Below are 20369 nucleotides of genomic sequence, written 5' to 3' on the forward strand. Positions count from 1 at the left end.
GGAGGGAGGGAGGGAGGGAGGGAGGGAGGGAGGGAGGGAAGGAGGGAGGGAAGGAGGGAGGGAAGGAGGGAAGGAAGGAGGGAAGGAGGGAAGGCAGGCCACTGTGAAATAAAAGTTAAATTGAAAATGTTATGTAAGTGTACTATTTGTACCAGATATACTATGAGGTAGAAAAGAAATCTGGAAGATTGTCAACAATAGGGTGACTGAGAAATTTGTATAATAATAATTGTATAGGTCTCTAAACACCACAGAAAGATGAGGCTCTGTGTGCTCCATCTCCATGTGTGGAGGCATCACATCCTTTCCACAAAGTCTCTCCTGTCTTTTTTCTGTTAATGCTAAGGTTGTGCGTTGCTTACTTTGTAAACTCAATTAAAAATATGTTGTAACCTCCTCCCCCTGTACCTTTAAGATGGCTTCCACTAAGGCTGATGGCCTGAGCCTGAGTTCAGTCTCTGAGACCCACATGGCTAAAGGACAGAATGGATTCTCACAAGTTATCCTTTGACCTCCATGTGTGTGCTGTGGCATGAATACATACATGCACATACACAAATCAGTACACAAAATACAATTTAAAAAGTCACAGCAGTTACTGTACATAAACAGAATAATATTTTTTTCAGCATGAGTTTAAAATTCAAGCTGGGAAAATAACAGTGTAAAAAAAGTGTTTCATAGAGATTTTAGACATAAAATCTTTATTCCATAAAGATCAGTTCAAGGGTATTTTGGAGTCAGCACATATTATTCTGTTTTTTTTTTTTTTCTTAGAAATTTCATAATGTGCACACCTTTTTATTTTCTTACTTGTGCTTGCCTGTACTGTCCCTTGACCTCTACAATCCAAATGTTAAGACACATAAAACAAAATTCAAATAGAGTAACTGAGAAATGGTTTGGGAGAAGAATAGTGGGACTCACTAAGATGCATCACACATGAGTGAGTCACATGTGGACCCTGAGATTGATTTGTTTTATTCATTTATTTAGCAACAAAATGATAGGCTGCCTCAGTTTTGAAGTTTACAATGTCCATGAGAATAAAAATCAGGTCAGTTACTCTATAAAAGAACAATTATTCTTGGCCCAAGAACACAAAGAACCTTCTAGATAGATTTTCACAGAGACTCAGTACTCTCATAAACATCCTTCGGTGTGGGTGATGAAGTATGTTGATGCTTTTCACACAGCTCTGGAGGAAGAACAGGGAGTATGTTGTTTGGCGCATGCATAGATTCCCTTAATGGAGGCTCTTCTGAGCAAATTTCACTAAACCTGCAGAGATGAAGGAGTAAGGATGGAGGAGACAGATGTGTGACTTAGCCAGCCATGCTTTTCCCTAGACTGGTTGAATTCTTTAGTAGACTTTTTCTTATGTTAAAAAAATGAACGAAGTGGCAGAATGCTTGTTCATCAGATGGCATCCCTTCATGCTGGGTGTCTCACACCAATCTTTGTTAGATGGATTGCTGTGAGCTTGATCTTCTCAGTGCATGTATTTATTTGGTGATCTCGTTAATGCAAATAAAACAAAAGGCTCACTCAGATATTGGAGACCGCTGTTGTCTAGTTACTGCAGGAAGTGTAAGCTTACCATATCTCAATCAGACATGGAGATGAAAGCGTTGTGAAGAGATTTAAGATTGTAATGGAAGGGATTTGCTCAAGCTGGGGTTGATAGCTGGGAGGTATCCAGTGTGCATTGCCCAGTAGTGGGTTTGTGGGGGCTTTCCTCCTAATTTGTGAACCCAGGGAAAACAGGCCCAACACAGGGATATTTGGGGTAGATTTGTGTCTTGTTTGTGCCCTGATTCTGTGGTAATTAGCCCTGTGTTCTCTGGCAGATTTCATAGCTGCTGTAAACATGTTTTTTTTTGTTTTTTATTTTGTTTTGTTTTTACATCTATAAAATGTGGATGAATGTTTCCCTCCATGAGGTTCCAAGGACGGAACAAGGTGATGCCCAGAAAGCTCTTAAGATTATGTAGCTGGCACATAGTTTTACTAAAGCTTCATTCTTTTCGTTGTACAGAAAGAGGCAGATACAAGATTGTCAAGTCTTGGGTGCAGAGTACTCCTTTTTATCTACTCTGATGCTCTGGAGTTGTGTTTCTGAGAAGTATTTGTAGTGAGTCACTCTTTCTCCCTTTCCTTATCCTATGTTTCTGCCTTATCATGAGACAGAAAATAAATCACGGAGGAAAGAAATGACTTCCTTCTTGTGTCTGAGCCAGTTGGCTACAGGGAATCAGGAGAACTAGTGAGGGAAAGTTGAACTTTTGGACAGAGATCTAATTGTCCTTTTTTTTTCTCCACAACAAATTATTAAATTCTTACTTATGGATTGCAAGCTTCTGAAATCCTGGGATGTGTTTATAAAACAGCTAGAGAAAGAGGTTTAAAAAAAAGAGAAAAGTCTCCATGACACTGAAATGGATTATTTGATTTTGTTGCTCGATGGACCGAGATGAACTGCCAGGCCTATCTCAGCCTTGCCTGCAGCCTCCGAAGGCTGTTCCTTGCAGCTGCTTCTCGGGCTTTTTGCTTTTTCTAAACTTTAAGCTAATGCTGAGAAGCAAAAGCGAGAGGAAGTAGCTGGGCCCCAACACGGGGAGCCACACGACACTGTCAGTGAAAAGATCAGGTTTTCCCTTGGTGACCTTCCAGTGAGAAAGGCAGAGAGGCTTGTTCAGCAGACACCTGGAATCAATTAAAGTGCACTGGTCCTGGAAACAAACGCTGGGCTGTCAGAAACCCATACTCCAGCTCTGGCTTTTTCTCATTCACAGTTCTCTTCTCTTGCCCTTCCCCCTCACTCTTTCTACCACTCTTTCTGTCCTGTTCCTTACTTCTGTGACAGTTTCCTCGTTTTGTGTAGATTTAGATCTTTGAAAATAGATGGCTCTGAGCCTTTTCAAACACTGGACAATTTCTTTCATATGTACAGAATCTCAAGCGGTAGGACCCTGACCATAGATTGGGAAGTTCCTTCTGACTGCCACTTAATGAGCAGGTTGCTGCCAACGAGCATGATTACACATGGATCTGTGGCAAGGGACCCGTAAGCTGCAGAGGAAGCCTGGTCAGGCTGGCAGGTGAAGTCAAGCTGAGCATCCTTGTATGTAGTACAGTTGAACTTGAGTGAAGTCACCTCTATGTGGCGCTCAGCTCGCCTTAGTTCTTGCTCCTCAGCTAGGTACTTTGAACTCTAAACTGTTCTCCATCTTTCTCAAATGCTGGGGGGATAAAGCTGTTTCAGTAGTGCTGCTTTCTACATATGTTTAAGATATTTGATGATTGCTATAATCATACTCACTTGGAAAGAAATGCAAAGTGAATTTTCTTTGTAGGATATGTTTGTACTTGTACACTTCAGTGCCCATTGTTGCCTGTTTAAATGCAGTGTGGGCTTTCCGAATTGCTTCAGGCCAGAAGAAGCCTCTTTCTTTTTGTAGTGCATTCTCTCCCTTTGTGTTTACAGCCCAGGTAACCTGTATATAAAGTTCTGCCTAATGTTTACATATGAATGTTTCAAGTATAGCTTTAAATGTTTTCTAACAAAAACTTGGCAAGTATGATGTTTGGATTTTATGCATTCCTTATTTCCCACCTCAAGGGAGGATGTTAATTGGCAGCTACTGAGTCTATCTGTAATGACGTTTCACAAAGGTCTTTAATTTTCTGTGATATTTTGTAATCAGTTTTTAAACACTGGGTTTGTGTATTGAATGAAATAAGAGCCCCATTCTGACATCAGGTGTGGCCTTCCTGTTCGTCCATTCTTAGTAATGCAAAAATGAATGTAATAGCTGCTGAGGCTGCAGATGATATAAGTGTGCTTATTGGATTACTTGATAATGGTACAGATGTGCTTATTGGATCTGTTGATAAGGATACAGGTGTGATCATTGGTTATTTTGGTAATGGATCTGTTGGCAAGACAAATGCTCATTTTGTCATAGGTAGCTTCAAAATGGCCTTAAACTTTTCAAGTTGTAAGGTCTCATCAATTAAGGGAACATATATTAATTACACTTACAGGCTGTCTCCCCCATCTTTCCTTGTCCTTCCAATATGCTGGCTTTGAACAGCAGAAAGACACACATATGCCTCTTACATAAGCCTGTGGTTTAGAAAACTTTTTGTGTAATGATGACCTGGCATGAGTGAATCAGGAAAGAGACATTTGTTAGTGGCTATACTTCCAGTCAAGGAGGGAAATGATGCCACAGTTAAGATTCCAAGGATCAGGAAAGGAAGAAACAAAGTGTGATTCTTTCAGTATTTGGACCATCCTTCAGAAGACAGATGCTAGCTCCTCCCTATTGCTGACTCTCTGACTTGTGTAATAGCCCCAAGACATCTAACAAGTGATTCTGAGGTCCACTGAAATTTACTCGGTAGATGGATGAGAGGACTTGTGAAGGATGGACCTGGGTAGCTGGTTACACACTGTAACTGAGTGAGACAGGGAGTGTAGGAGGAAGAGCTGACTGGTGGGAGAAAGAGGATTCTTCACTGTCTTACAAGGCTTTTTTTTTTTTTTTAAACATCTGTTGCTCCTGTTAATTTGATCTGTCTCACTAGTGTATATCACCACATAGGTAGATGACTACCAAAACCTTTTCCCCTGATATTACAAGGGCTCATGGGCATTTTAGATCCAATCTGGACTAACCAAGGTTCACGTGGTGGAGGCACTCAACCGATTGCACTACGAGGAGTGGTGGGAACTACTAGGAGGTAGGGCCTACCTAGAGTTTGAGGAAATCTTATAGGACACTAAGATAGTCTTCCATGGAAGACTATCCTAGAACCCCAGTCCCTTTTTCACTGCTTTCTAGAAGACATGGCATGAAAGTTACACACTACCATGTAATTTCTACCACAGTGTTCTCCCTCACCATAGGTCAAAACAATGGGGCCAGTGACCGACTATAAACTGAAACTATGAGGTAACTTTTTCCTTCAGGTGATTTTGTCAGGTATTTTATGATACTGTAGAAGGCTGACAGACAGTTCAACCCTTGGTGAATGTCTTGGTGTTTACTGTTTTTTAAGGCCTCCTCATTATAGCTCACTCTACTTACAAATGCATGCTCTCCTATTCAGCACGTCTGCATTTTGCCCACAGTTGTTTCTTTCCCCTCTTCTTTCTTGACTCCCATGAGTGCAGTTGGTTGAGGCTGGTTCTGTGGTTACTGAACGAAGCAAGCACTTTAGGACGTCTTTGCAGAAAGGTTTAAAAGCAAACAAACAAACAAACAAACAAAAAGATCCCATTGTCATGTTCACTACAAAAACATGCCCATCCAGAAGGAGCAGCTTTTCTGTCATCTTTTGTCTTTTAAGCATTTTGTGACTTGATTGTCTGATATTGTTGTCTCCCCTGGGACTGCTTGAGCTGGCATCTTCTGCCCTGGGCCTAGCAATGATAAGTTGTCTGGTCCCAGGAGCCAGACTCCCCCACATCTTTCCTACCAAGTCTATCAGACTCCATGACTGTAATTAACTGCTTCCTCCATGGTATGTCTCCAGCCCTGTATCTAGTCTACTGCAGTTATGGCTGGTTCCTTTTAATTCAGCATGTTGAGTTGTGCTAGGAACTAGAGTACACATTTGCTTGTTTGAGCATAAGTGTGTGTCCCAAACCTCTGGGCTCTACCTCTACCCTGACAGTGCCTTTCAGATGCTCCGTAGGATGTCTCACCTGAAGTGTAATTTTTGGTTTCTCTGTCGTTCCCCATCATTGACCTATACACTTACTGAGGGCCCTGAGAACCTAATAAAATATTCCTGCCACAGACACCACTACGTAACCCTGAAAGCAGAAGTGATTTTACACTGAGCGACTTGATTTGCCAAGAACAGAAATCCTGAGTCTTCTTCCAGCTGTGAATGTAATTTGGGGCCCTGTACACTGTGGCTGCTCGTACCCGTTTAGCGTCACTTTCACTCTGAAGACTCACATGTCACCAACCTTTGGTCTAGCCTGTCAACCTGTAATCACAGAGACACTGTACTGCACAGAGGCAGTAGGATGGTCAGGATTTGTGGATCTCTGTTTCTTCCCAGGATCTTGGGTTCCTTTTCTTTGTAGTGCTCTTCTCCCAGCCCATATTCTTTCTCCCCAGAACCCTTAGCCTTGTAGTCTATCATCTTATATTGTGTCCCCACTGCAAAGCTTTGGTGTGTTCACCTTAAAACCACTTCCTCCAATCTATGCAGAGAATGCTTAGTGGTGTTAGACCATGGGCAGTTGTACACCATTGCAGGAAAGAGCTAGGACTCCAGAGCCACACTGCCTGTTATCTAATATTGAGTCCAAGCTGGAACCCTGGACATACTATTTGGCTTCTTTAGATCAGATCGTAGTCATAAGTTGGAGGTAAATATTATGCTTGCCTCATGTGTAGTGTAGAGGATTTGTTGAGTTATTGAGACACTATTGTTATAAGTATGTTCTTCCCAATTGCAGTGACCCACCAAGTTGGAACATCCCTGCAGGGGGTGTTAAAAAAAAAAAGTGACATCTACCAGAGAATAAAAAAAAAAAACTTGGTAGAGTTTGGGGCTCCTATCCAGCAGTCTGAAGGAGAATGAACAGTTGCAGTGGGTAGAAGCTGACCAGCCAGTGGAAGATGTTTATGTTGGATGTGCATAGCGAGCTCTAGGAACTGTGGGTCTGTGTGGAGTGCCCCGGGGACTGTGGGGGCAATGTAGAGAGCCCGAGGGGCTATGGATCTGTGTGGAGAGCTCTGGGGAATGTGGATGAATGTGGAAAGCCCCAGGGACTATGGGTGTATGTGGAGGGCCCCAGAGACTATGGGTTTCTTTTTATGTTTACTTTTTTTTGTCAACACAGTTTCATTTTTTTATAATTTCATTTGTAATAAATATATTTAATTATGCCATGTAAGCCAAGCATCAACATACTCAGTTTAAAACATTTTGCTAAGTATCAGACATAAGGAAATGTAAGCACAAGTTATCCATCTGTCATAACTAGGGTGGTTTGGTTTTAATAGAAGATTAAAAATTAATGAACAGTATTAATGGAGATGACAATATCGTCAGCCAACTTCAAGCACAATGGGAGACCAAGAGGTGTTTGGCTGAGGCCTGAAGTGTGGGGGAAGGAAGACTTTCTAGCTGGAACAAGAACAAAATCATGGATCATCCAAGTGGTGCAAGGAGAGCCATGTTGGATTGTCCCAGGCAAAAGTAGCTGATACATAGCTGGCTGACAATGCAAGAAAGCAGAGTGCTTTTAAGGAACTGAAAATGTACTATAGGAAGGAGAGGCCAGCTGTGAGGTTTTGAGTCAGAGGCAGTTTGGACTTTTTTCTCAAGAGCTCTGTGAGGCCATTGAAGGGTTTAACAAACAGCAGCATGATCTGATATGTGTACATGTGACCTTTCCACTGTAAAATAAAAGAACACCAAATCAACAATGTATATGGGGGCTATAACACAAGTCAAGAACTGGGAATCCCAGTCACAACTCCTCCGTCAGAGACAGACATAGAGGTGGGGGGGCAGTCATCTTACCCTGCTTCCACCCAATTCAGCAAGAGTCTAGACATTATACAGAGTCTTTGCTTTGGGGCATGAGATGTCTGTTTTCTAATTACATCTTGAACTTCTGAAGTGATACTTCTGCCTTAGCCATTAAGCACCACCATTGCAGGTGTGTGTCGCCACATCCGGCTTTAGTCTGTTCTTTCTCTGGGATGTGAGTGTGCATTGGGGGTACATGCTGGAGACATGGTTTTGCAGGTTTTGCAGAGAAGCCATCTACACTTAGCTACACTCAGCCCAATCTTCATTCATTTTAAACTAAGTCTCGACCTGCAGTTTGCTCTGCACCCCTTTCTTTTCACTCTGTGGAAGAACTTGAACTCGCTGTCCTGCATATATCTTCTCATAATCCGAATGTTGCTGGTTATAAACCTATGGTGGTTCAGTGAGTACCTCCACTAGCTGCTGCAGCTTCATCAGTTCGGTTCTGATCTCACAGATGCATGGGCTGTCTTTCATTCTGTAACAAAAGTAGCTAGTGTTTTCTCATATAGCAATTTGTGTTTTTAGGGTCTCTGCTCACTTAGCAGGTGGCAGAAGTCAATCCAGGGTTAGGCCTTTATAGATTTATCCATATTAGAGTCTGGTGTAGGAAAGAGATGGTAGTTTCAACTAAGAATTGACAGTCGTATCTGGGCCTGGACTTAGGATAGTCCACATCAACCAGCTTATAATACTTGAAGCTGTTGACTGAACTTTAACGTGCCTGCCATCCCTAGAGACATCGTCCAGGATACAGCTCTCAGGGTTTGCTTTCACTACTTCATATTTGCTAGTGTGTATATTCCAATTATTTGTGTTTCTACATACATACATGCAGCTGTCACCGGGAGAAATTGTGAAATGAGGAAATATGTCTTTAAATTCAATATGCATGATTTCTGTAGATGATGAAAATGTTTAGAAGGAAAGTTCAAAGTTCAGATTTAATTAGAGTGGTTCTGCAGTAAGTCACTAGTGAGTGACAGCTGGAAGAATGAGAAGAGAAGTCAGGCACAGAAGCCACATGGGCACCCTCGGATCCTTTTCTGCAGCTGAAGGAAAAGAAGATACCATGTCGTCTTCACCTACGGGGAGCATGAAGTTGGGGAAATCTATCAGATGGATTCTTGTTGAGCTGCAGGTAGTGATTTGAGCTTGGAGCACTGTGGTGAGCATATATTAGTACATTCAGGATTCCCCAGCTGTGAATCTACTATTACAAAAAATGAATAAATTCAGAGAAAGGGAGAGAGGAGAATATATAAAACCCACGCGTATAGCTAAGACTGCTGGGCTGTGGTGCCCATTCCTGAGCGTGGGTCCTGTTGGGCGGAGTTGTGGATCTTGCGTATCTGCTGCAGCTCAGGGAGGCAGAAGCAAGGGAATTTGACTGAGCTCACTCCATGCGGCTCCAGGCAGATGCTGGGCTGAGAAGCCATGGGGCTCTGCCCGGGCGTGGAGAGGTATCAGTCTGCAGTCTCGAAGGGCCAGAGCTCCTGTGAGACCGGTGATCTTTGTCCTTGGGCTCCCAGACACCACTGGGAGCTGTGGAAGAACTGAGATGGAGGGCGGGAGCGTGCAAGCTGGGTAGTCAAAGGCCTCCCCACGGTGAGGCCCCAAAGACACAAGGAAGTCCATGATTTTAAAAGGTTTATTGTCATGGCAGAAAGTGGATGTGATTGTGCCCCCTCAGGGCAGACCTGAGTTAAATAGGAAGGGAGGAGGGTGTGGGAAGGAATGCTTATGAATGATTTTACCTTGGTTGACAGTTGATGTGGAGAAGATTTTAAGTGTGGCTAAATCTAGTTTGACAACCCAGTTTGGCATGCCACACGGTCAGAGAAGAAGAAAGAATGTGATTTCATTTAACCAGAAGGTCAATTTTTATTCTCAATGCTACTAGATATAATAATATTTAATATTAATGTTAATAATAATATGGTTTTAGACTTAAAACTTGGGAAATGTTTTTTAATGTGTTTTGAGGATAGTTTACAAATTTGGTCTATAGTTTCATATCATTTTAAGTTTATTTTGTTTTGTTACAGTATGAAATAGCATAATCCAAAAATACTTTTTTATGATTCACAAGGGAAAATTCTTGCTAGCCCTTTTCCTATGATATTTTCAGTCATGGTAGATAGATGGATAGATAGATAGATAGATAGATAGATAATGTACTTTTTGAAATTATGTCCCAGAACTTAAACATTATTGGAATAAGGTGATGGGGCAAACATAATTTCATTATCTATTTTGAATGAAAAGTGCTTCTAAGAAAACAAAGAAAATTGTTTGGAAGTGGGGGATGTCCTCCTTGGTTTTGGCACGAGTGATAAGTTATATCTTTCCTTCTTAAGTTGGCTAGAATCAGTGCTCAGCACCTTATCCTCTCTGCATTGGACATTCTGAACTCCTGTGGCTTCTTGGGCTCCTTTCTGATGGTCTCATGGTGGGGCCTCGATTGCCTCCAGATGCTCTGTTGGAGTGTCAGGGCAGCTTCAGCCTCAGCATCTTCCAAGGGGCAGGCTCTGTGTGTGAAAGACATAGCTACGTACAGGATATCAAATTTTCCTTGAAGCCGGTGATCCTCAGACTTTATCAAATATAACTTATAGTAAAAAAGCACAATTTTTCATAACACAAGACCTACCTGTGTAATCTTTCATGAAGTGTGTGTGTGTGTGTATGTGTGTGTGTGTGTGTGTGTGTGTGTAGAAAATGGCCCTTAAATTTAAACACTTGTGGTGATTTGAATGAGAATGCCTCCATAGGCTCATGTATTTGGCTACAGAGACTTTAGAAGTTAGATTAAATGTATTTGTGCCTTATGATATGGCTACAAGTGTATCGAGGACAGGGAATGGAATGTGGTGGGTTGGGTGAGAATGGCCCCATAGGACTCATGTTTGAATACTTGGTCCCCAGTTGGTGGAGCTATTTTAGGAAGGATTAGGAAGTGTGGCCTTGCTGGAGGGGGTATGTCACTGGGAAAGGGCTTGGAGATTTAAAAACCCACACCGGACTCAGTCTCTGTGTGCCTCCTCTATGCAAATCAGGATGCAAGTTCTCAGCTACTGTTTCAGTACCATGCTTGCCTGCCTGCTTGCTTGTTGCCTCGTTCCTGACATGATAGTCATGGACTTACCTTCTGAAACCGTAAGCAAGCTCCAGTTAAATGCTTTCTTATATAAGTTGCTTTGGTCATGGGGTCTCTTCACAACAATAGAAAACTAACTAAGACAAATATTTTTTAATCTTACTGTTTTTTCATTTTACTCCATTCTATTTCATTAGGTTCCATTAAAATATGCTGGTCATAATATGATGGTCATAAAATATGCTGGTCTTTTTTTTTTCATTAAGAAGCAGTACAGATCTGTGATTAATAAGCACAATTCAGGTTTCCAATACATTTCAGCATATTATTTTCTATTGGTGCTCAAAATAAAATCAACCACAATCCATTCACTGTTTTTAAAAGGTGCCTAGATTTTATGAAGTTGTGTATGCCACTTTAGGAAAACCATTAAAAATTGTATTTTAAAAAAATTTTTTTAATAAAGCCTTCTAAAGTAGGAGTATCACACAACTATGCCATTTCTAAGGGTGTCCTGAGGAGATAAGAGTCTCTGCCTGCATCCTTGTTTGGGTCCTGGACTATATAAGTGTGGAAAGGGAGCCAAATACAAGGGGATATGTTCACGTTTATTTCTCTTTGCTCTTGACTGTGTATATAATATAGCTGCCTCAGGATCATGCCTTGATTTCCCCACAATGATGGGCTATAACCTAGAACCATGTCAAATAAACCTTTCTACTCTCAGTTGTTTTTTGTTGGGTATTTTTTTTGGGGGGGGGGTTGGTTTTTTCGAGACAGGGTTTCTCTGTGTAGCCCTGGCTGTCCTGGAACTCACTTTGTAGACCAGGCTAGCCTCGAACTCAGAAATCCGCCTGCCTCTGCCTCCCAAGTGCTGGGATTAAAGGTGTGCGCCACCACTGCCCGGCTTGTTGTGTATTTTTATCACAACAAAATTACAGTATTTTTCTAAGAAGGAAAAAGTTTATCAATTTGATTACATTTTTTTTTGCCATAATCAAATTATTGCCTTAGGTTGTCCTATGCTTTTTCTTTTTCCATGTTAGTAGGTCACATATCAAAGCAAATACCTAGATAACTAAATGTTAGGCAGCAACAGGAAAAGTGGAGCAGGTTCTCTAGAGCTGCAACACTAGACTCGTTAAGTGACGTGTCATTGCTGTTGTAGCTCAGTACGTCAGTGTAGACGAACTGCTGAAAACAACAGAAGAGACCAGAAGTGTGAGGCTTCTGTAGGCTCTGAGGGAGAAACCATCTCTTGCTATTCTGAGTAGGGGACTTACAGAAAATCCTCAGACAATAAATATATCTTCTCTCACATTCTTACACAAATATGTCAACATTAAAACAATTCTCAACCCATTTTAATTGTAATATAGCTCGTATTTTATGAATATGTTACAGTTCTAATGTGTTTCATATTGTGTTTGCATATTTTAATAAAGCTAAAGCCATTGACAACTCAACCGTTCTGTGTACTATTTTTCAGTTTTATGCAACTTTTTGTTCTAAGGTTGATAACAGCTATTTTTTTAAATATTGATTAATTTTTCATTGTACACTTAGCCATTAATTACAAACCAGACATTTGGCCAGTCATGTAAATCTTCTTTCAGGGTATTAAGAAAGATATCTTTCTTTGTTCATGTGACATTATGTGTGTGTGCTGTGTGTGCATACCTGAGTATGCAAGTGTGCTTGCCTGTAGGTATAAATGAAGAGGCCAGGGGATGATCTCAGGTACTTTCCTTCATTGTTTTCTATATTATTATTATTAATTATTTATTATTATTATTATTATTATTATTATTATTTTGATATAGGGTCTCTCACTGGCCATAGAAGTTGCCATTTCAGCTAGACCAGATGGCTAGTGAGCTCCAGGGATCTACCTCTCTGCTCCAACAGTACTGAGGATATAAGTGTGTGTTTGCTAGTTTTTTTCCATAGGGAGATGGGGACCCTACTTTAGATCCTCACACTTGCACTTTACCCACTGAGCCTTCTTTGCCCCCATCTCCAAAGCAAGACATTTTTAAGGTGTATTCTTACTGGCTGACCCTGAAGAAGCTGCTATAGCCATAGCCTTTGGCTTGTGTTGGATCCCTTCAATATTAGATCTGTTAGGTTGCATGTGTCTTGTTTATTTTTTCTCATGTTGTCTTCCTTGTTTTGGGTCCTGGTTTTGTTTTTGATAAACATCCCAATGAGCAGATTTTTGAGACTTTGGATGTGTGTGTGTGTGTGTGTGTGTGTGTGTGTGTGTGTGTGTGTGTGTTTTATTGGTTATTTAATCAAGTAATTTGTCAAATTTGAAGCAATGTAAACTTTGTAGATTGTCTGCTACTATCTTCTGTACATAATCAATAATTTGGATAGCATATAAAATTGCTGTAATAAAATTTGATCTTATTAGGCTGTTAAATTTTAGAATGATGTATGTGTCTTCTTTCTTTCTTTTTCTTAAACCCTGTGCTCACACATCCAGGAAAGCTACCTGCCACTGAGCTCCAGTGATAGTAATAAAGATTTTTAGGAAAAAATTTAAAGCAAAAGTAATTTGCTGGTTTTACTTTGAGGGTGCTGGTTTTACATTCTTACAATCCTGGTATGTATGCTTTATTTTTCTTTTTATTCTTTTGAGTTTTTAAGACAAGGTTTCTCTGTGTATCCCTGGCTATCCTGGGACTTTCTCTGTAGACCCGGCTGCTCTATAACTCAGAGAGCCACCTGCCTCTGCCCCCTGAGCGTTGGATTTAAAGGTGTGCCCCACCTAGTGTGGTGTATCTGCTTTCTAAGCTGTTGCTGAATATGATGGCTTCACAGATGTGTGCTTGAAAAGTATTTCAGTAATCTGCATAGATGTTTTTGGATATTCTTCCTTGATTCTACACTAAAACTATGCTAGTTCCATAAAAATTAGAGGCAGTATGAAATCCACAGACGATGGCAATGAGCTTTTAATTCTCTTTTATACCTAATTCTGTTGCTATATGTTGCCCATACCCAGGCTTTTTTGTCCATGTATATACATAGTATCAGGATGTTGTTACTTTGAGTGTTGTCTTTTGTTTTCAGTCTGTGACTTGGTTAGCTATACAATATGAAAATGAATCTGCTGTGTTCTTCCCAATTTCATCAGGAGGGTGTTGTATGCTCGGAGCCAGCACCAACTGGCTACTTTTTGTAGCTGGCTACTGAAGTGTCATCGATCTCTGTAATGACATTTTGATAACATCCATTTGACAATAGCTGAAATGTGAGTTCAGAAAAAAAGAGTTAACATTTCTAACACCAACTGGAAAAATTTATTCTAAAAATATTGTTATGATTATTTAATGTGGGTGAGAGTTGTAAATGATAGGGGGAAAACTGAAATCTGGAAGAAGTCTGCATTCCTTCAAAATATCTTTAATTTCCCTGTAGTATAAAGAATTCGAATCTGAAATTTGTGATGTGGCCTATGTATGCTTTGCAGGAAGAGACAATTAACTTCACCTGAACAACCATATTCAGATAATAGGCTTTGACTCAGCCCGGAAGATCAGTGAATGTATATACATATAAATATATTCTAACGTGAAAGAAAATTTGTCTCCTTATTTTCTTAATGATTCCCCAGTTAGTTAGGCTTTTCAATAAATTCATTAACGACTGCTCCGATCACATTGAGTTAGAGCTTTTCTCTGCTTCATCCATGGGCTGAGACCAAACTTCCTCTTTTTAAAAAAAAAATTAATTAATTAGTTTTACTTACTCACTTTATATACCCCCACTCCCTCCCACAGAGCAAATGTCATTTAGTTTCCATGACCATAAAAGTAGCTAAGGTCAGATAAGACTGGATGGGGAAGGATTTGCATCAGTGGTTCTCAGCCTTGCTAATGCTGTGACCTTTTACTACAGTTCTTTGTGCTGTAGTGACCCCCAACCATAAAATTATTTTTTGCAACTTCATAACTGTAATTTTGCTACTGTTATAAATGGTAAATATCTGATATGCAGGATATCTCATATGTGACCCCTGTGGAGGGGGGTCTTGGGCTACAGGTTGAGAACTGTTCGCTGAGGTAAACTTCTAGACATGCAGCTATTATAGGACAGCTTTGAAAAAGATAAAGAGATACACTATCTATTGGCATGTTTTGTTGAGTCAGAAACTGATTGAAAGGAATAAACTGAATGTCCAGGACCTAGACAACTTAAAAGAAATTGCCATTGTAATATGTAGTGGGAAGTATTGGGGGAAAGCTGCGTGGTCCAGCTCTGGCTAACTCCCTGGCCGCTGCCATGTTCCCATTCTATGTTCCCATACTAACAGTGGCTGAGACGCCAGCCCGGAAATGCCGGCCCTGGCTCCACTAGATGTTAGCGTGGCTGCTGTCTCTGCCCGTCAGCTCTGTGGAGTCTATGGCTCTAAGCCCAGGAAATAACCGCCACCCCCATGTGGTAGACATAACAATTCTAGTATCCGGTAGACATGAGACTCTTAATGCTTAAGATTATCCAATAGATTTATATACTAGCAAATGCTCAATATACAAGATGCCCACACAATCAGAATTGTTAACCCAATATCTAATCTTTTGATATGAATAACTACCCGAGACTCCTAGAGACATAGATGTCTGCCTCCATCTTGCTTCTCCTCCTCCTCTCCTTTCCTCTTTCCTTCCTCCTCCCAACTCCCAGCTCCACCTACCTCCACTACTGCCCAGTTGCCAAGCTCCACTCCAAATACAATAGGCAGCAAAAAAATCCTGCCATGGCAATATTTTACAAAGTTCATAAATTACTTCCTGTGTAGTACTTGTAACAATAAAATCATTGTTTACACAGGTGTGTAAGGGCTTGACAGGTGATAGGAAGCTACTAATATCAGGGCCATTGTAGCTAGGTGTATACATTGCTATTTATAGATGTGTCAAAACATAGTGTGATGACACCAAGCTGGGCAGCTCACCAGTCACTATGAGACAGTAAAGAACCTGTTGCCAATCTCTGACAATAGCATAGTCTTGTTTTGTTTCTAGAAACAGGGAATTTGTTTACAAGCAGTGCAATGCTGACAAGCTGAATTGCTGCAGAAGGGCATCTTTTATCTGTCTGTCTGTCTATCTATCATCTATCTATCTACCCATCCATCCATCTATCATCTAAGTATCTGTCTGTCTGTCTGTCATCTATTTATGGTTTTTCAAAAAAGGGTTTCTCTGTACAGGCCTGGATATCTTGGAACCCTGTAGCCCTGTGGACTAGGATGACCTTAAACTCACAGAGATCTTCTGCTTCTGCCTGCTTCTGCCTCCTCAGTGTTGAGATGAAAGATGTGAGCCACCACTGCCCAGCAAGGCATGATTTTTTTTAGATGACCAAATGAATAAGAAACTCATCAATCTTTGTCTTTTTAGTACCAGACTATAGAACCAGGACAGCTAACCGGAAAGGTGAGATTATTATAAATGCAGAGAGATCCTTCCAAATTCCTGGTTTCATAACCACATCATCAGTGTTGCAAGCAGTACGGCCTGGTTTTATACATCAGTTCCTTCCTTCCTTCCTTCATTTTTTTTTTTTTACTTTCATTCCAAAACTGTTTACTGAGAGTCATCTGTGCCACACACTATTCTGTGGTTGGGGATCCACACGCACGCACATGTGTGCACACGCACACACACACACACTGTAATCAGAAAATCAAGTGGGATAGAACTCCATTTTGGAGGACCATTGAAGTTCTGACAGGGTGACCAGGTAAGGCTTCACCACAGTCACTTCTCCTCAGTCTCATCAGTATTTGAGCCTCTCTTCCCTTCATGGTTGACGCATACTTCTGTCTAGACTATGTTGTTGTAGGCTACCACACCTTCATGCCAACCAGCTGATGTCCATATTGGAACTGATATCCAATATGCTTGATCATCTGCTTTCCCAAGGCAGCCTTAAAACGGGGGTGGGGGGTGGGGGGGTGAGCACCAAGCTGCCTTGCCATCGCATACTCTATTCCTTGTGCATCTGAATAGTTTCTTATACCTTTCATCCAGAATGGAAAATCTAGCCAGGTCGTGTTGGTGCACACCTTTAATCCCGTGCACTCAGAAGGCAGAGGCAGGTGGATCTCTGTAAGTTCATAGCCAGGCTGGTCTACAGAGGAAGTTCCAGGACAACCTGGGGTATACAGAGAAACCCTGTCTTGAAAAACCAATGATGGATGGATGGATGGATGGATGGATGGATGGATGGATGGGTGGAAGATAATAAAGTTAAAAAAAAAATCTTAGGAGTTGATGTAACCAGAAGCCTGTGAGAGAGCAGCGTTACCTCTGTAGTCCTCACATGAGCCAACTTGGTACTGGAGTCTAGTGACTATTATGTGCCCTTAGACCTCTTGGACTATGTCTTCATTTGTACGCTTTGTAAAGAGTGGTGAAAGGAGTGAGGCCTGCACTCAGTTCTGGGTTATTTTTCTGTTACAGGTTGGTGAAAGATGCGCCTTGGGATGAAGTTCCACTTGCTCACTCCCTGGTGGGTTTCGCCACTGCGTATGACTTCTTATACAACTACCTGAGCAAGACACAGCAGGAGACGTTCCTGGAAGTGATTGCCAATGCCTCGGGCTATATGTATGAAACTTCCTACAGAAGAGGATGGGGCTTCCAGTACTTGCACAACCACCAGCCCACCAACTGCATGGCCTTACTCACTGGAAGTCTCGTTCTGATGAACCAAGGTGTGTGTGTTATCCTGACACAGCCAGAGCTTTTCCCGAGCCACTGTCAGTCAGAGCTGCCATGGGAGAAGCATAAGTATTTTTCTCCCTGTTCTTAGGTACCTGTTAATACTTGAGTCCAAATTAAGCCCACAGATGAAGTTGCATCCAGGGCATCCTTTAGGTAACTAAGGACATCTAACTTTTAAAGTGTCAGCTAGTTCTATTAGCCTGCAGGATTCCTAAAGCTGGCTAACAACTATCCAAGACCAAAATTCTACAGCACAGGATCAGTCATAAGCATTCATTCTTCAAGGAAATCCTGACAGTGGAAGACTGTCAACCTAGAAAAAATGGAAGTTTTTAAAAGCTTAGTATGTTTTAAATTTGAAGTATATATTCCTAGCATGCAGGTGGGTGAACCAAATACAACTACCTCCCTTAACACACACACACACACACACACACACACACAAACACACACTCCATCAGAACACCTAGTCTAGATCATTTGGGTCAGAGTTGGAGGCAGTGGTTTTTGTGGTTTACATTGTTACTCTTTGTTAATACGTCACACGATTCCCATGTTGTTCTTGTAACTCTAATTTAATACAACCTCCATGGAAATCTGTAATTGACAATTTAAGAAAAGTAGCTCTAAGAGCACAATAAATCATTAAAATATTAAATATATCATTAGAACTTGGGAGTAAAGAATAACTGAAACCTTATTTTATCCATAAGCATTTTATTTTGCTCGGAATGTGGGGTTAGTAGTAGGGTCTTTCTAGTATTAGAATATTAAATATTTAATTGGAATATTAAATATATTCTTGGAATATTAGATATTAAATATAAGAATATTAAATACATCATTGGAACATCTAGAATAACCGAAGCCTTATATTGCCTGTAAGCATTTTATATGGCTGGGAATGTAAGTTTGTGGTTGGGTCTTCCTAGCATGTGAAAGCCTCTGTGTTCAATCCCAAAAAGGGAGAAAGGAGAAAAAAGTGAAAGAATTAACACTTCATTGATTATCCAGCAAGACCTTGCCATACCCAGCTTTCTCCCTGTTGTATCTGCCAGCCATCACTTGTCACCAAGTCTCAGAAGAAAAGCTTTAACTGACAGTTTGAATCTTATACTGATGGTTTTCCAGACCACAGAGTATGTTGATATATATTGGTGTGATAGCTAGTAAAAGAACATAGAGGGCAAACCAGGTAGTGTGGTATCAGTGGAGTGATAGCCAGGCTGTAGACACCAGCCACATCACTCTCTATCTGGAGATGGAGGACAAAGGTTGAATGACTAAAGATTGAAGCACTGATGTGATAGGTAAGGAGAACTGCTGGAAAGGCTGGAGCTGGGTGGTAGCACTAGCCAGACGACAGTTGCTACCTCTGTACATCGTGTGAGGGCAGGAGGACTCTTAAGACCTGGGTCACTGCTGAGCCTGCAAGCTAGCCCATTATCTAGCAGTCCTGTGGTATGATCAGCAGAGGCGGGACACACATGCTTATCGAGTAAGTAACAGTCTCCACCATATTAGAAGGCAGTAAGCTCAACCTTCTCCTGTCACTGTGTGTGACTAAAATGAGCCGCCAGAACAAGCAGGGCTTCAAACCTTAGGTTCAGACTAGAGTTCTGTTCATTTTGAGTCATGTTTCCAAGGTCTGGAATGAGCCAGCTTTTCTGTAGTTTGGGAACAATAAGGGATAACCGGCTTGTTGAAAGGATGAAGTAAGGTTCTGTTCAGTGCTGTGTAGACTGTAACATGAAGAGTTACTGTTACCTAAGTGTGAGAGGTCTAGAAAGCTCATGTTTCTCCATCCAAGGATTTTGTGAACATAATCTTATTCAGTGGAAAAATGAAACAATGTGACCCTGTGAAGGAATACCTGCACACTGTTACACAGCTTGCCCTTGACAACCTCTGGTTTCCTAGCTGATTCCTGTCACTATTAGATTTCTACCTGATCATTCTGTGGAATCTGAAAGCACAGAAGAATCAGAGTTGTCTCCTGTGATGGGACAGGCTGAGGAAAGTATTCTTAGCATTTATAGTAATTTTGTAGGTTATTATAAATGTTGGAAGTTTGGGAAAGTGATGAACTTCAAAAAAAAAAAAAACCAAAATACAAAAAATCAAAACAAAAAATCCATATTCAAGAACTTTTTAGGAAAGCATATACCAAAGTTCCATGCAAGTTGCGATGCAACGTGTGTGTGTGTGTGTGTGTGTAAGACTTTAGTTTATTAAAAGTTGAATCCTCTTGTCTTGAAAAACCAAAAAAAAAAAGTTGAATCCTCATTGAAGGGTTTTTTAACTAGTAAATGGCCTATTTGCTAGTAAAACAATATTTTATAGTAAATACCTAATATTTACTATTCTTAATACATAATAGTAAATATTTAATATTCTTATCAAATAGTATTTGATAATTTAATAGTAAATATCGTAAAACTTAGACAAAGGAAAGGGTGTTATTTATCATATTGACAAATAAGAGCATTAAAAACCGTGTAATTTTGAATCATATAATCTGTTTGGGTTCCTTGTAGAGTTTCATGTGGCCCTATTTTTACTCATGTTCTGTTTCAGCCTTTAGTCATTATTTTTATCTCTCAGGGTACCTTCAGGAGGCCTATCTGTGGACCAAGCAAGTTCTGAGCATCATGGAGAAGTCTCTGGTCTTGCTGCGAGAGGTGACGGACGGCTCCCTCTATGAAGGAGTTGCATATGGCAGCTATACCACTAGATCCCTGTTCCAGTACATGTTTCTCGTTCAGAGGCACTTTGACATCAACCACTTTGGCCATCCATGGCTTAAGCAACACTTTGCCTTTATGTATAGGACCATCTTGCCAGGTATAGTGAAAAGGGAAAACATTACATCATTTCTGACTGTGAATATGAGCTAGAGTCAACAAGGAAATGAGCTCTGGAGTAGGGTGGGGAGGCGTGTCTACTGAGATGGAAGTTTC

General features: G+C 40.8%; 1 protein-coding gene across 3 annotated transcripts in view; it reads left to right on the top strand.

The window, feature by feature from the left end:
* Dse (dermatan sulfate epimerase) overlaps positions 1-20369 on the top strand; it is a 56097-nt gene that overhangs the window by 28217 nt on the left and 7511 nt on the right. For all 3 annotated transcript variants that reach the window (XM_028782691.1, XM_028782690.1, XM_028782692.1), the window contains 2 exons: positions 17146-17399; positions 20014-20253. In XM_028782691.1, the coding sequence (XP_028638524.1) occupies positions 17146-17399; positions 20014-20253 (494 nt within the window). The remainder of the gene's footprint in view (positions 1-17145; positions 17400-20013; positions 20254-20369) is intronic.

Source organism: Grammomys surdaster, unplaced genomic scaffold (genome assembly GCF_004785775.1).
Source record: "Grammomys surdaster isolate TR1022 unplaced genomic scaffold, NIH_TR_1.0 842, whole genome shotgun sequence".
NCBI lineage: Eukaryota > Metazoa > Chordata > Mammalia > Rodentia > Muridae > Grammomys > Grammomys surdaster.